The sequence below is a fragment of the Thunnus albacares genome, chromosome 11 (genome assembly GCF_914725855.1).
Source record: "Thunnus albacares chromosome 11, fThuAlb1.1, whole genome shotgun sequence".
NCBI lineage: Eukaryota > Metazoa > Chordata > Actinopteri > Scombriformes > Scombridae > Thunnus > Thunnus albacares.
This window is the reverse complement of record NC_058116.1, coordinates 16,588,133-16,600,548: the sequence shown is the minus strand read 5'-3', so window position 1 is coordinate 16,600,548 and position 12,416 is coordinate 16,588,133. Positions and strand designations below refer to the sequence as shown.

At 37.2% G+C, this 12,416-nt stretch overlaps 2 protein-coding genes across 2 annotated transcripts; both read right to left on the bottom strand.

Annotated features, from left to right (window-relative positions):
- Window positions 1-177: 177 nt before the first annotated feature.
- Window positions 178-2,239, bottom strand: gcgb (glucagon b). Its single transcript, XM_044366344.1, has 4 exons — window positions 2,149-2,239; window positions 1,955-2,060; window positions 976-1,131; window positions 178-670 (listed from the first exon to the last, which is right to left on the bottom strand). The coding sequence occupies exons 1-4, from the start codon at window positions 2,237-2,239 to the stop codon at window positions 550-552; spliced, it is 474 nt and encodes a 157-aa protein (XP_044222279.1). The 3' UTR covers window positions 178-549.
- Window positions 2,240-3,398: 1,159 nt separating this feature from the next.
- Window positions 3,399-12,362, bottom strand: LOC122992823 (fibroblast activation protein, alpha). The gene is made up of 26 exons (XM_044366783.1): window positions 12,036-12,362; window positions 11,743-11,818; window positions 11,188-11,277; window positions 10,992-11,086; window positions 10,810-10,884; window positions 10,639-10,691; window positions 10,379-10,451; window positions 10,018-10,138; window positions 9,759-9,913; window positions 9,464-9,561; window positions 9,210-9,339; window positions 9,019-9,057; window positions 8,836-8,934; window positions 8,670-8,740; window positions 8,508-8,561; window positions 8,177-8,301; window positions 7,942-7,992; window positions 7,068-7,166; window positions 6,706-6,775; window positions 6,412-6,606; window positions 6,193-6,247; window positions 6,002-6,101; window positions 4,509-4,567; window positions 4,339-4,411; window positions 4,075-4,148; window positions 3,399-3,881 (listed from the first exon to the last, which is right to left on the bottom strand). The coding sequence occupies exons 1-26, from the start codon at window positions 12,036-12,038 to the stop codon at window positions 3,780-3,782; spliced, it is 2,235 nt and encodes a 744-aa protein (XP_044222718.1). The 5' UTR covers window positions 12,039-12,362; the 3' UTR covers window positions 3,399-3,779.
- Between the last annotated feature and the right edge of the window lie 54 nt (window positions 12,363-12,416).

The window sequence follows — 12,416 nt, the reverse complement described above, 5'->3', positions numbered from 1 at the left end:
CTGGTGGAGATAGTGCTTAAAAGATGAATATATTTAGAAAGTCAGATGCTTGCCATGAGTGTCCACCAATATTTCATAATTTTTGAATGTTTTAAAGAGGGAAGTCATAGATTGTACACATTTCTTTATTGAAAACTAAATATGACTTTTATCTGAATAATAAGAAACTATCTACAGATGAATTATCATGGTTGCAATTCAGATCAATAGATCAATAACGTGATTGTTACATATTCTTACATACTCATGTGAGAAGGAGCATGGGAATGCCAAAATGTGAAAGAAATGAATCATGATGTGAATGCTTGATTTGAAAAAAAAAAAGAAAAATCACACAGCATTAATGGTTGAGACACATTTCAAACATACTGTAACATTTTGACAACATTTCCTTCAACCACTGAAGGCCAACAGAGCTTCTTATGAGGTGAATTTAATAGCAATACCAAGAAAAAGGCGAGTACAGATTGTGAAACATATAATGGCAAAGAGAGTCAGTGTGGATTGTTGCATTATTTTTGGGAGTGGTGACGGGCGCTCTGGTTGAGTCTACTCTCGTCTGCCTCGGCCGGTCTTCAGCCAGGACACAAACTCCTTGGCTGCCTGGTCCTGCAGGTAGGAGCTCACGTCGCTGGTGTAGGTGCCATCTGCGTGGCGTCTAAACAGACCCCTGTTAAAAGTGATACATTTAGATGGTACAGTCACAGTAACTGTATATGTAATTGTGGTGCAAAAGGCCAGGTAAGGCTAACATTGACATTATTATGAAGAAATACGATTTTGGGATAAGTTTGACTTGATTGGACTTGACATTACAGGCATACAGCGATCTACGGTATTAATGCAATTAAAACCTTCTTATCATCGTTACAGCAGACTCATGGGTTCTCATTGTATCAGAGAGCAGATCTATATTTGAAATAATTCATAGTGTGTTACCAAATTGAAGAGGTTAAGTAATAAAAGTAAACTCACCCATTTCTTTTTGAGTTCTTTAGCCACTGGACAAAGTCTTGAGCTCTTCTTGTCTCCAGATATTTACTGTAGTCATTGGAAAATGTCCCCTCAGAATGTCTCTTCATGTTTTGAAGCTCAATGGGTTCAGTCAACATGGAGTTTTCATTCAATAGCCTAGAAAAAAGCCAAAAAACGAATTAAGGTCGTAATTAAACTTAAGGTGACACGATCTTACCTCAAACTTACAGCTATTTGTCTATACATGCCTACCTGTGCTCCCTACCTGTTCTCATTTTTCACTTTTAAGTTTTCTCAGTTCTTTCTCTCTCCCATTGGTGTCTGCTGAGCTCAGGGGTTACAGGTGAGCTACACTGAAGCCTTTTTCACACCACAGCTGTTTTTGAGAACTTTGAGAACCACTGTTCTAACCCACCCAACCACTCATATGTTTCCATAATCAATAACCGTCACTGTATATTTGGATCTCAGTGATGCTGTGGTGCCTTGCTTGTGAAACTTAATGTTCAAAAGATTCAGTTACACTGTTAGTTCCTTTCGTAAATGTTGTCTTGCATCAACAAGTGCTATTGTTCCTCATGAACGAGAGACGGAAACACATTATAACTTAAGACATTAAAATGACTGTGTGAAAATAACACTACAACAAAGGCTTTAAAATACATTAAAAATGACTTTAAAATACATTAAAGATAGCACTGTGAATAATTTTCCCCTGATGGCAACAGCTGGTAATCTGAGCATTACTATTAACTGAGTAGCAGTTAATAGTTATGCAGTCTGCCAGCACACGTATTCTGTGTCTGCACTGCTTTAGAAATGTTTTGTTGACTACAGCTCTCTCAACCAAAGAACTGTTGCACTCCAGCTCAAGATAGTGTCACTTAATAATCATGTGGCGAAACCTGCTTGATCCTTTCGTAACTGATGATGATTTCGTAACTGAACTCTGGAATGGAAGTTAAAAAGCTGATCTTACATTGAGTTTCGGTCTGTGTCCTGGTCAGGCACCTGCCAACTGCTTTGGATAATGATGAGGAGCAGGAGTCCAGCCAAAGACTGAGCGTTTTTCATTGTTTGAGCTTCTGAAAGACAAGCAAATACAGAAAGAAATACACTGTGAGAATGTCACTGTTTCATTAAATCCAATATAATTGAACAAAATCTTCTCACCTGTGCTCCTTTCTATCGAGTGTCTGAGAGAGGGATTGTTAAGTGCGTTGATGGGTGCCCTTCCTCTCCCTGGCTTCTCAAGCTGTTTCATGGTCCCCTCTTGGTCTGCTCAGTCTTATATAGTTGAGCCGAGGAGCACTCTCCCAGGTGACTTCTCCGTCACAGAAACCTCAGCACATTCTCTGTTACTCTCAACCCATTAATCAGCTTCCGTCTCAGTCCATTGAATGTATTTGACTTTGTATCTGGGTGGTAAAAGCTGCTATTTTAGGTGTCACAAGCAAACATAACCTCTACCCTGATACTGACAAATAAACCATAATGTGTTCAATTACTCAGTCAATCATTTTTTAAAATTTTTTCTACTTATTTGTCCAGTAGTCTCCTCACATAACATGCAGGGGCTCAGTGTGACTTGATATGGCCATTAATACAACTGTATTAGAAAAAATGTTTGGTGTTTATTGAGTCACAAAAATATGACGTATTTAATTCTTTTTGATTGCACTGTATGTTTATACAATAAGGATGTGTGGAAAAATCCTTTGGATGAAAAGTAAAATATACTATCAGTAAACACACACACTTATGTATGTGTGTATGCATGTATTTATGTGTATATGTATACACAGTATATTAATGTGCATGTGTGTGTATATACTATTTATACTATGAACATTTGCAGATTCTTGGTCAATATCTTGTGTAGTATTTTTAAACTCAAACAGCTCTTTTCTCATAGAATATATTTTTACTTATTTTTTATTGTACAATTTTATTTATATAATTTGTGATCACCTGACTTTTTTGCTACTTGCATTTTCTTTTACCTTGTATTTTTTAATTTGTTATGCACCACAATACGAAGGGAAATTCCCTGTATGTGCAAACCTGCTTGGCAATAAACCTGTTTCTGATTCTGATTATATGTACTATATATGTCTGCAAATACGGTATAAGTTCGATTGGTTTTAATGTTTTTACTCAGCCATCTGCATTTCATTTTAAGTAACTCAGGTCACTCTTATATTTATTTATACACCACACATTTTAGATGTTTTATTCTTTTCTATCCTGTGCTGTAGTTTATTTATTTCTATTTTATTTTACTTTTTTATTACCTGGTCCAATGAGGACCAAAATCTCATTCTGCAGTATGTATATTTTTATACATGTACCATGTATATGGTTGGAATGACAATTAAATCAACTTGAACTTGAACTTAATATAATGAAACTGTTGAAATAAATATTTCAAAAACAATGTTTATTTCACTTTCATTAGAACATGACTGCAACACAAATGATAACGCTCCACAACAAATCAGTGCAGTGCAATTTAGCTATCATATGTTATTCCATATTCACACAGAAATGTTTTCAACCATAAATGCATGCAATGACTTTTAGTATGTCTTAAAAGCCACATATTTTTTCAGAAGTTTCATAATTCCACATAAAATACCAATGCTCATTTGTACGAGCAATCAAATATTCATTGCACATAAAAACGTCTACAAAATGTACAGAGTTTAACCTGACACTTAAGAATATCAGTAAGATAACAAAAAAACAAATGAGACAAAAAACTGTGGTAATGTTCACTATAAATGCTGTCACAGTCTTCACATCTATTTGGGATTAACGAGGCATTTCTGCAGGAAGTGACTCATGAGGGTGTATGTATGACGGAAGGCTGTTCCTCGGAGACCGTGGTCCCGGTCAGTGTACCACTGAAATAAAGCCCAAAATTAGATTAGTGCATTGACTCTAAAATTCTGAACATCATTTAAATTAAACATTTAAAATTTAACATATTTTAGATTGTGTAGCATAATAATACAAGGCAGATTTCCATTTGAAACCTTCATTAAATCAACACCATCAAGGTCAATATTAGTCCCACTTCCCTGAGCCAATATTTACCATCGCCTCAAAATCCACTCGCTCGTCCACCAGAGCTCTTGAGATCTGTGCTGCTTGCTGGAAATGGACATTGTCTACAGGAAAGACAGTGCTGTCACTACGTGACTGAACCTAAAAGCTCACAAACTGGTCATGTCAAGTTTCCATCAAGGTAAATAGAGTCCATTTGTGCAAGACTTTGTGCATGTGGCTTTTAAGCTACCACATGTTCTGTTCTTAGCAAAAATTCAAAGAAGAGTGTTTGAATGAAAAGACTAAACATACCATCTGCTGTGCCATGAACCAATAGATAGTCTACTGTCTTGAAGTTCTTTGCTCTGGCTGTCACTGTTGAATTCTGTCAAATAAAAGAGACATTCAATTTTAGTAACATATGTCTCAAGTCAGTAGTTTGACAAGATTATTGTAGTAGAGCTGACTCTAATGATGCTTACTTTGTAAGAATCTGAATTCTCTGTGGGCTTGCCCATGTAGCGTTCAGTGTACACTGCATCTGCAAAAGAAAACTCAGTTAATATCACCATCAACATACTGCACAAACACTAAAATAAATCACATCTATTCAACAGGTGGAAAGAAAAAATGTTTTCAGTGAGTTGACAAGAGCTAAGTAGACATTTGAATCCTTAGCGATTTTTTATACTGTTAACAAATCTCATGTGCAGAGTCAAACAAACAATTAATTGATCCTACTTACAAGTATTGTGTGTGTCTCCCTGTGCTGTACCTCTGTTGTCCAAAAACCATTAAAAACACACCAGTGAGCCACATCGCTGCACTGGGTGACATGAAGAGTTTGGGGCATGGTAGTTTGTTTAGAAACGGCTCCAAAGACTAATAACAGCAGTCATGTTTTCAGTATCCAGAGAGTAGTCCCATGTAGTTCTGTGTAACGCAGATGTCACTGTGCACTAAAGTTCTTTGAGAAATTTACAGTGTAGTGCAAAGTCAAAAGGTAGTGATATGTAGCATAACAAGGTAACAATGCACTGTAAACAGAACTGTGTTCCAGTGACATCTGTCTTACATAGAACTACTCTCCGGAGACTGATAACATGATTACTGTTATTAGTCTTTGTAGCCGTTTTAAACAAGCTACCATGCCCCAAACTCTTCCTGGCAAAGGAATATGTCACCCAGTGAAACTGTGTGGCTCATTGACATGCTTTCAATAGCTGTTGGACAATAATAGTAAGTAAGCAAGTCAAGTTTATTTGTACAGCACCTTTCATACAAAACCACAAAGTGCTTTACATTCATAAAAAATACACTACTGAAGGCAATATTAAAAAGTAGCATTGACAACAAACAGTGCAGTGCTGACAAGTTAAACGGCCCAGCAACAACAAACTGGAGACACAGACGCAGACAGCGACACATAAACAAGTACAGAAGTTCAAAAACGCAGACGAGGAAATAAGCCAACAGCAACAACAAAAAAAGCAATAAATAAAGTGGAGTCACTATTCAGACAGGCTAACCAAAAGCCTGTCTGAATAAAAACATTCTCAGCTGTTGCATGACGATATCACAGGAGTCTAGGGATCACAGCAATCAGGAAAGAGCATTCCATAACTTGGGTTTTACAGCAGGTTTGAGCCAGTAATTTTTGTTCAACAGACCCAAGAGCCCGATTATATAAGGGAGGAGGAGGTCAACAACATACTGGGGTGCAACAATTTAGTCCTCTAATAGAGATCTACGTCACAGAAGAATAAGATATATCAGGCTTCAGATATACACACAATACTTGTGAGTAGCATCAAGTCACTGTTGGTTTGGCTGTGCGCATGAGATTTGTTGACAGTAAGAAAAAGAATACAGAATATCGACAGCCATATCCTTTAAGTACACTACCCAATGTCAAGGAATACTGTGTTCTCAGATTAGACTGGAGAAATATGCTGCTGAATGTATGTACACTCACCATAGTATTCCCACTTAGCTACTGGGGCGACTGCTATTCCACACTTGAGAAGACCAGTTCCAGCACCCAAGGCCATTGAGGTGACGTAGCCACCGTATGACTGAAAATCATGATTAGGAGTTTTAGTGAATGCAAAAATGTCAAAAAACAAATGAAAAATGTAGAGCGCAACAAGACAATATCCAACTTACCCAGCCCCATATTGCTATTCTGTCTTTGTCGATAAAACCCATGTCAATGAATTTCCTGTAACACAGACATCATGGGTTACGTGATGCCACATGAGTGCCATGAAAAAAGAATAAATGGAGTTCTGTAGTTTCAAAATTCTTGGCATCCACCGCAGTATAGATCACTTCACAGTGCATGTTATGTGACTGAAAATGATCAAAATGTCAGACATACTTTACCTCACAGCTGTTAACTGATCCTCTACTTCAAATGTCCCGAGGCGCCGGTATATCGCATGCATTATTTCATCACCTTGGTAACCACTTCCCCTCCCATCAAAGCTGGCAATGATGATCCCGTGTGAGCTGGAGAGGTAGGTGCCCCAATTCAGCTTGAAACGATAGTCCACCCTCTGACTGCATGGGCCGGCATACCTGAATGGGACAACAACAGTATGTATCATCAAATTTTGAAGGGTTCACTGAATTATATTGGGATGCAGCACTTAGGAGAGTTCTCTGTTGTTCACTTACACATCAATAAGAAGAGGATACTTTTTAGACTTCACAAAATTTGGTGGTAACATCATTTGATACCAGAGGTCTGTTGGCAAGAAAAAAACTGTTATAAAATGTCAAAAAAGAGACAAATTAACATTTAGGATGTAAAGGTTTCATGCCAAAATCCAACACATCTATCTGCTGAGATTTCTCAGACAATATGTACTAAATATCAATGCTTTTGTTCTCTGATGTCTTAAGATGAGTAATACTTCAATACTAATACACTAATTACATTTCATACTAAAAGTCAATAAAGGAAAAAGTCACTTCTTAAATGGTTAAAACCTCATCTGAAACTTTGCTTATCTGAAGCTAAATGTGTATTGTCTCACCAAATCCTGCAACCTTTAAGGTACCATACTGCATGGTTGGCATTTGGAATTCTGTTAGAATATTTTCCAACTCCTTGTTGTCTTCAAGAACGGAGGGCGCTGAAGAAAAAAAGGTGTCACTGGAATTTAATGGTGCACATTAATATAAAAATATTTAAACCTTTTCAAAAACAGTTTAGAAGCTCAAATAATTTTCATGTTTCTGTCAATTTTATGGAACTCAGCACCTTTGGCCCCCAACAAACCAAAGCTTTTTTTTTTGTCCTAACTGTGTTTCCAAGGCTGCACCCATGTTCAGTTAGATCTGCATTGACCTGTACCTGAGCCTACAAAGGGCAACAAATACATGAAAATAACAGGGGGGTAGATACACTGTCTGTAAAGGTAAAATGTCAAAGACTCTAAACCTCACAGCTAAATTGTCTGTTTTCTTCAGAGTGATCTCCATCCATTGGCTACAATGGAGAAGTGAATTTTCATAGATTTATTAGCCTATGAGCAAAAGAAACCCCAAAAGCAAAAACATTTTAAGAGAGAGCCAGAGAGACTCAATATATTAACCCCCCACCCCTGTTTTTCAGTCATGAAAAAAAGATGTGTGTAACTTTTTGGGTACGCTACAAAAACAGAACCTAATCTGGTGCATAATCAATCATGTGCAACAAATGACAGTAAATACAGAACTGTGTTACTTTATGAAAATAGTAATACATGTATAAACACAATTTTAAATCTACATCTGCAGACATTTGTACAGCACACAGAGTGAGATGATGATATTAATTAAACTAAAAATTTGCAGTTGCAATACATTATCTGACAATGAGCTTCAGGTTTGTATGTGAAATCTGGTAAATTTCATAAGTATACGTACTTGCACCTAGGTCCCTGTTGTCCTTGAGTGTGTAGAAGGGCAGTCCAGGTCCTGGATGAATCAAAAATAGAAAATAAATAGATAGTTGATTACACATCAAGTCTTCTGTATAACTTTAGAGGTGAGTGTCTTAGCTCAGATTATTGCTCACAGATGTTCTCGGACCACAAGTAATTCCTAAACAGTGACCATAGATGATTTATTGCTTAAGAGGAAATGTGGATGGGTAACTGACCGTAGCAGTCCACTCGGTAGTAAGAGGCGTCAAAGCTGAAGTAAGCTGAGTTGTACTGACACCTGTCCTTATGAAGGTTGCAGGTGAGACACTGAGGGGTGGAAGGGCTGCTTCCAATCATAACTCTGATAAACAAAGGCAAAACAACTCACATTAGTTACATCATTCAGTTCATGCAAGTTCCTGCTTGTAAAATCGTTAGTTGTTTATAGCATCCCAGTTAGCTTCGGCTAACCGGTCTTCCTGGCGTCCATGAATATATACAAATATTGGACAGAAATCTAGACATTAGCTGAATGTATCATGAAGAATATAAAAAAGGATTCCTTACTTGTAAAGATTTCTCTTTACAGGTACTCCTTGGTACTCATTGCTCACATAATATCTGTGGAAAAGAGTTTTACACAAGTCAGATTTACATGTATTTATCTTCTAATATTCTTTAATAATATTTAATATACATCTTAAATAAATGTATGGCATCATCACTCACATGGCATTTTTTGTTAATTTGGATATGTAGATGACCTCCCACTTCCCAGAGGTAACAGGTGTTGCTTTGCCCTTAACAAGACATATATAGTGAGTACAACACTCAACACCAAAAACATGATAACAGCCACTGTATATTTTGCATAAATAAGACAGATGATACTTACATCTTTTACATAATGAATGTGTTTGTAGCCTTTATTGTCACTCATCACTTTGTAGAAACTGATCTTATCATCAGCAAAGAAAAGAGGTAGAGGCATGTACTGAAAAGAAAGGTAATATTTCATAATCAAGCACCAAATCAAACCATTAATTACATCAATAGTGGTAACTCTTTGGAAACTTACATGACCAACCCAGCCTGTCTTGCTTGTTTGCTCAAATTTCTATACAGAGTAGAGTAGAGACACTTAATTAGCATTTACTCACAGGAACATCAAGTGATTCTCAAGATCATCTAATTGGAAATCAGTCCAATTAGATGAGAAATTAGTCAGTGATTTTTGATCTGACAGGTAACCAGAGAAGCGACAGCTACCTGAATTTCTCTCCAGTTACTTCCATCAAAGTCATAAATCTGTACAACCACGTAATTCTGTTTTCTTGTGAGCCACTGCACAGCGACGCGTTGGTCTGTAACCCAGGTCACTGAGCACAAAATGTGATCACTGAGTAAAGGAAACAGAAAGTGACAAGATTTTCACATTAGGGAGGACCATAACATACTGCATTTGCCTCTGTCTTCAGTGTAATATGATTTAGGTGATGCTATAAACTCAAGAATATACAGACCCAGATGCAATGGAAGCAGGGGCAACCACCTGTGTGCGGTGGGATGGATTTGTGGTATCAACCACAAACAGTTTCACCTTGGTAAGGCTTGATCCAGCCTACGCCAAACACAAAATGGAATATTCCTAATAAATAATGATATACAGTATATATTTTGAGATAATGAGAGTGTAAGGATGGTAATTACACTTTGTGCTATTTAAATAAACATTGACTTTCAGTGCAGAATATTGCAAGTGATCTCTTAATGGGTATCTCACATTCAATTTCTGAGAAAAGCCCATGAAAATCCCACCTTTGGGTATGGAACAGCCACTGTTTGAGGATACTGTTCAGAGCCATACCAAGAAAATTCCACTTTTTGAACCTCTGTGTCATTAAACTCTGCATAAGCCAAGAATCTTCCAGTTGATGACCACCATATTGCCCCATTTGATGCATACACTTCCTCTGAAATAGTTTGACAAAAAAACAAACAAACAAACAGATAAAATGAACAAACAAACAGTGATCATCTTCTATATAGACACACAGAAAAAGTGACTGTTACTTACCCTCATATACCCAGTCAGGGATACCATTAAGGATCTCATTCTTTTTCCCATTGTGGGTCACTTGTACAGCTTCAGCAGTGACATTGGATTTTAAAAAAATGTTGAAGTCAGAGATGTAAGCCTGTAAAACACAATGTAGTCATTTTCAGTGATTTTTACTACAAATATAGTAGAAATCCATAATAAGATTAACCAAAGACACGTTGAATCACAGTCTTGCAGTCTCTTTGCCAAATGCAATTAGCCCCATGTCACCTCAAGGCAGCATACCTCAAAACCAGTGATGCTGAAGTAGCTACAATATTATTCACTTCAAGTGAATGTGAAGACAAGAGTACATGATAACATGGTGTAAACTCACATATTTGTTTCCCATTGGGGCCCAGGCAAAATACTGCACAACAGATGGAAGACTCACAGGCGTAACAAATGTTCTGCAATGAAATATGATACCCTGCTTATTAGTTTGGAGGTGTCTGTCAATATGATAATAAATGAGGCACTAACTTACTACCAAAGAATTCAATAGATTACAACTGGAAAAATATGCAATCTGTTTTTCATTTGTTTGAGTTTCTGAAATCCTGATATTTCCTGTTACAATAAATCACAGCTACTTACGAGCTCTCTCTGTCATAGATGGAGTAAGATGCTGTGAATGAATGTCTCCATTGCTGTTGGATTGCAAACACAAAACTTATTTTCAGACTTTTGTTAACAGGATTGAAAAGCTTACCTATTGTAAAAACAGACCTTTAAAGTACTGGAGAACATTCACAAGGGGTTTCTCACCTTTGTGAAATTGCTTTCAAAAGCAATGTATTTATAATCGCCTGACAACAGATAATCTGTGGCATCCACTTGGGCCTACAATGAAGAATATTGTGGAAATATTAGTATAAAACATGAGTTATTACTCAGCACTGACAAAAAATGTGTTTATTGGTTTAAAATTGGAAATATATGTATATTACAAAGGTTGAATTGCTCAAATATAGTGACTCCTCTTTTGTTTCAGCGTTGTGGAGGAAGACATTCCCATCTCTCGCTTTGTGCAGATACTCCTTATCTGCAGATGTAAAGGACAATAAATATGCTTACAAGATTCATGTATTATCTTGCCTAAAAGAACAACTTGCGTAACAAAGGTGATTTGACTTGTGGTGATACCTGATATCCAATACAAATTGTAGGATCTCCACCTAATCGTGTCATTGAAATAATCTTCAAGGGTGAATGGCCTTTTGGTAACACCAGATTCTGAAATGATACGCACATCCTGCATTACTTTGCACCATAGCTCATGGAAACTGTCTGGTATATCTAAACCTTTGCAGATAAAATCTGACTTGAAAAAATGTAAAACACTCATCTCTTTGCGTCACGCGGTGGCGCTATTTGAATGGCAACTTCCAGCTGCGTGCTATCACACTGATAGTCCTTAATACATATCAATAAATCACCTCAAAAGTTTTTTGTGCTTTCATAAGTTTAAACAAAAGGCTAAAAAGGATCAAAATAAAACATTTTGAAAGCAGAAGTTTGGCTACTTACAAGAATAGCTTGCTTGAAATTCATCAATCAAGCGCAAAAAATGTTTTTAATAGATGAATGGAAGCTTTAGTGTTACAAAAGCTGTTTTTGGTTATTTTCACACTAAATTCAAACAGGCATAAATGAAACAGAGAGAAAAAATAAGCACAGGAGGCCTGAGCTTTAACTTACTGCTGAAATAAACTGCTGGGACAGTTATTAACGTGATGACGACAGCCGCCCCCACCACCCCCCACACCACCTTGCCCTGTGAAAGGTGACAGAAAAGTTGCATAAAAATCCTCAGAAATCACACAAGACAAGCTGACGCTGAAGATTTTTACTGTTTAGCCTATTCATTTATCCCAACAGTAAGCAGCATACATGTCCACAGTGCGTAAACTTATTTAGAAACATTTTCTTTGAATTTTAAAGATTTTTTTTTTTCCACTATTGAAGCTGGTGCACGAAGATCGATTACTGACCATGATGCGGATGAAGTCGACGTGCAGCTCTCAAGTCTTTGATAATCCTCAACAGTCGATCAGGTGAAGTTCAAAGATACTTCTTGGCCATTCAGCCTGGTTAACATACTCTCACTACAAAAAACCCTGTGAAAATGACTTCAAACTCAATGTGGCTACATAAGAAAACTGAGCTCCGTCCTTTGAGTTGAAGCAGGCTTCTCACACTTCCCGCTGCATTCCTGAGAGGAGTCTGTAACCAGACAGAGATGCCTCCCTGAAGTCAGCAGCCTGCTCAACTTAGTAGCGCACAACTTGCTGGTATTTGGGAAGTGGCTTTTCCACCAAGGGCGCAAGTCATCCAGTCAACAAATGTAAGAATGCTGGAAAAGTGATTCATCT

Excerpts from the sequence above, each read along its gene's own strand:
- gcgb (XM_044366344.1), bottom strand. The coding sequence starts at position 2,239 with ATGAAACAGCTTGAGAAGCCAGGGAGAGGAAGGGCACCCATCAACGCA. Across the intron at positions 2,061-2,148 it reads CTCGATAGAAAGGAGCACAG|AAGCTCAAACAATGAAAAAC; the intron begins GTGAGAAGATTT and ends CTTGTCTTTCAG. Across the intron at positions 1,132-1,954 it reads GACACAGACCGAAACTCAAT|GCTATTGAATGAAAACTCCA; the intron begins GTAAGATCAGCT and ends GCTTTTTTCTAG.
- LOC122992823 (XM_044366783.1), bottom strand. Across the intron at positions 10,692-10,809 it reads TTGAAAGCAATTTCACAAAG|CAATGGAGACATTCATTCAC; the intron begins GTGAGAAACCCC and ends GCAATCCAACAG. Across the intron at positions 3,882-4,074 it reads GAGTGGATTTTGAGGCGATG|TGGTACACTGACCGGGACCA; the intron begins GTAAATATTGGC and ends GCTTTATTTCAG.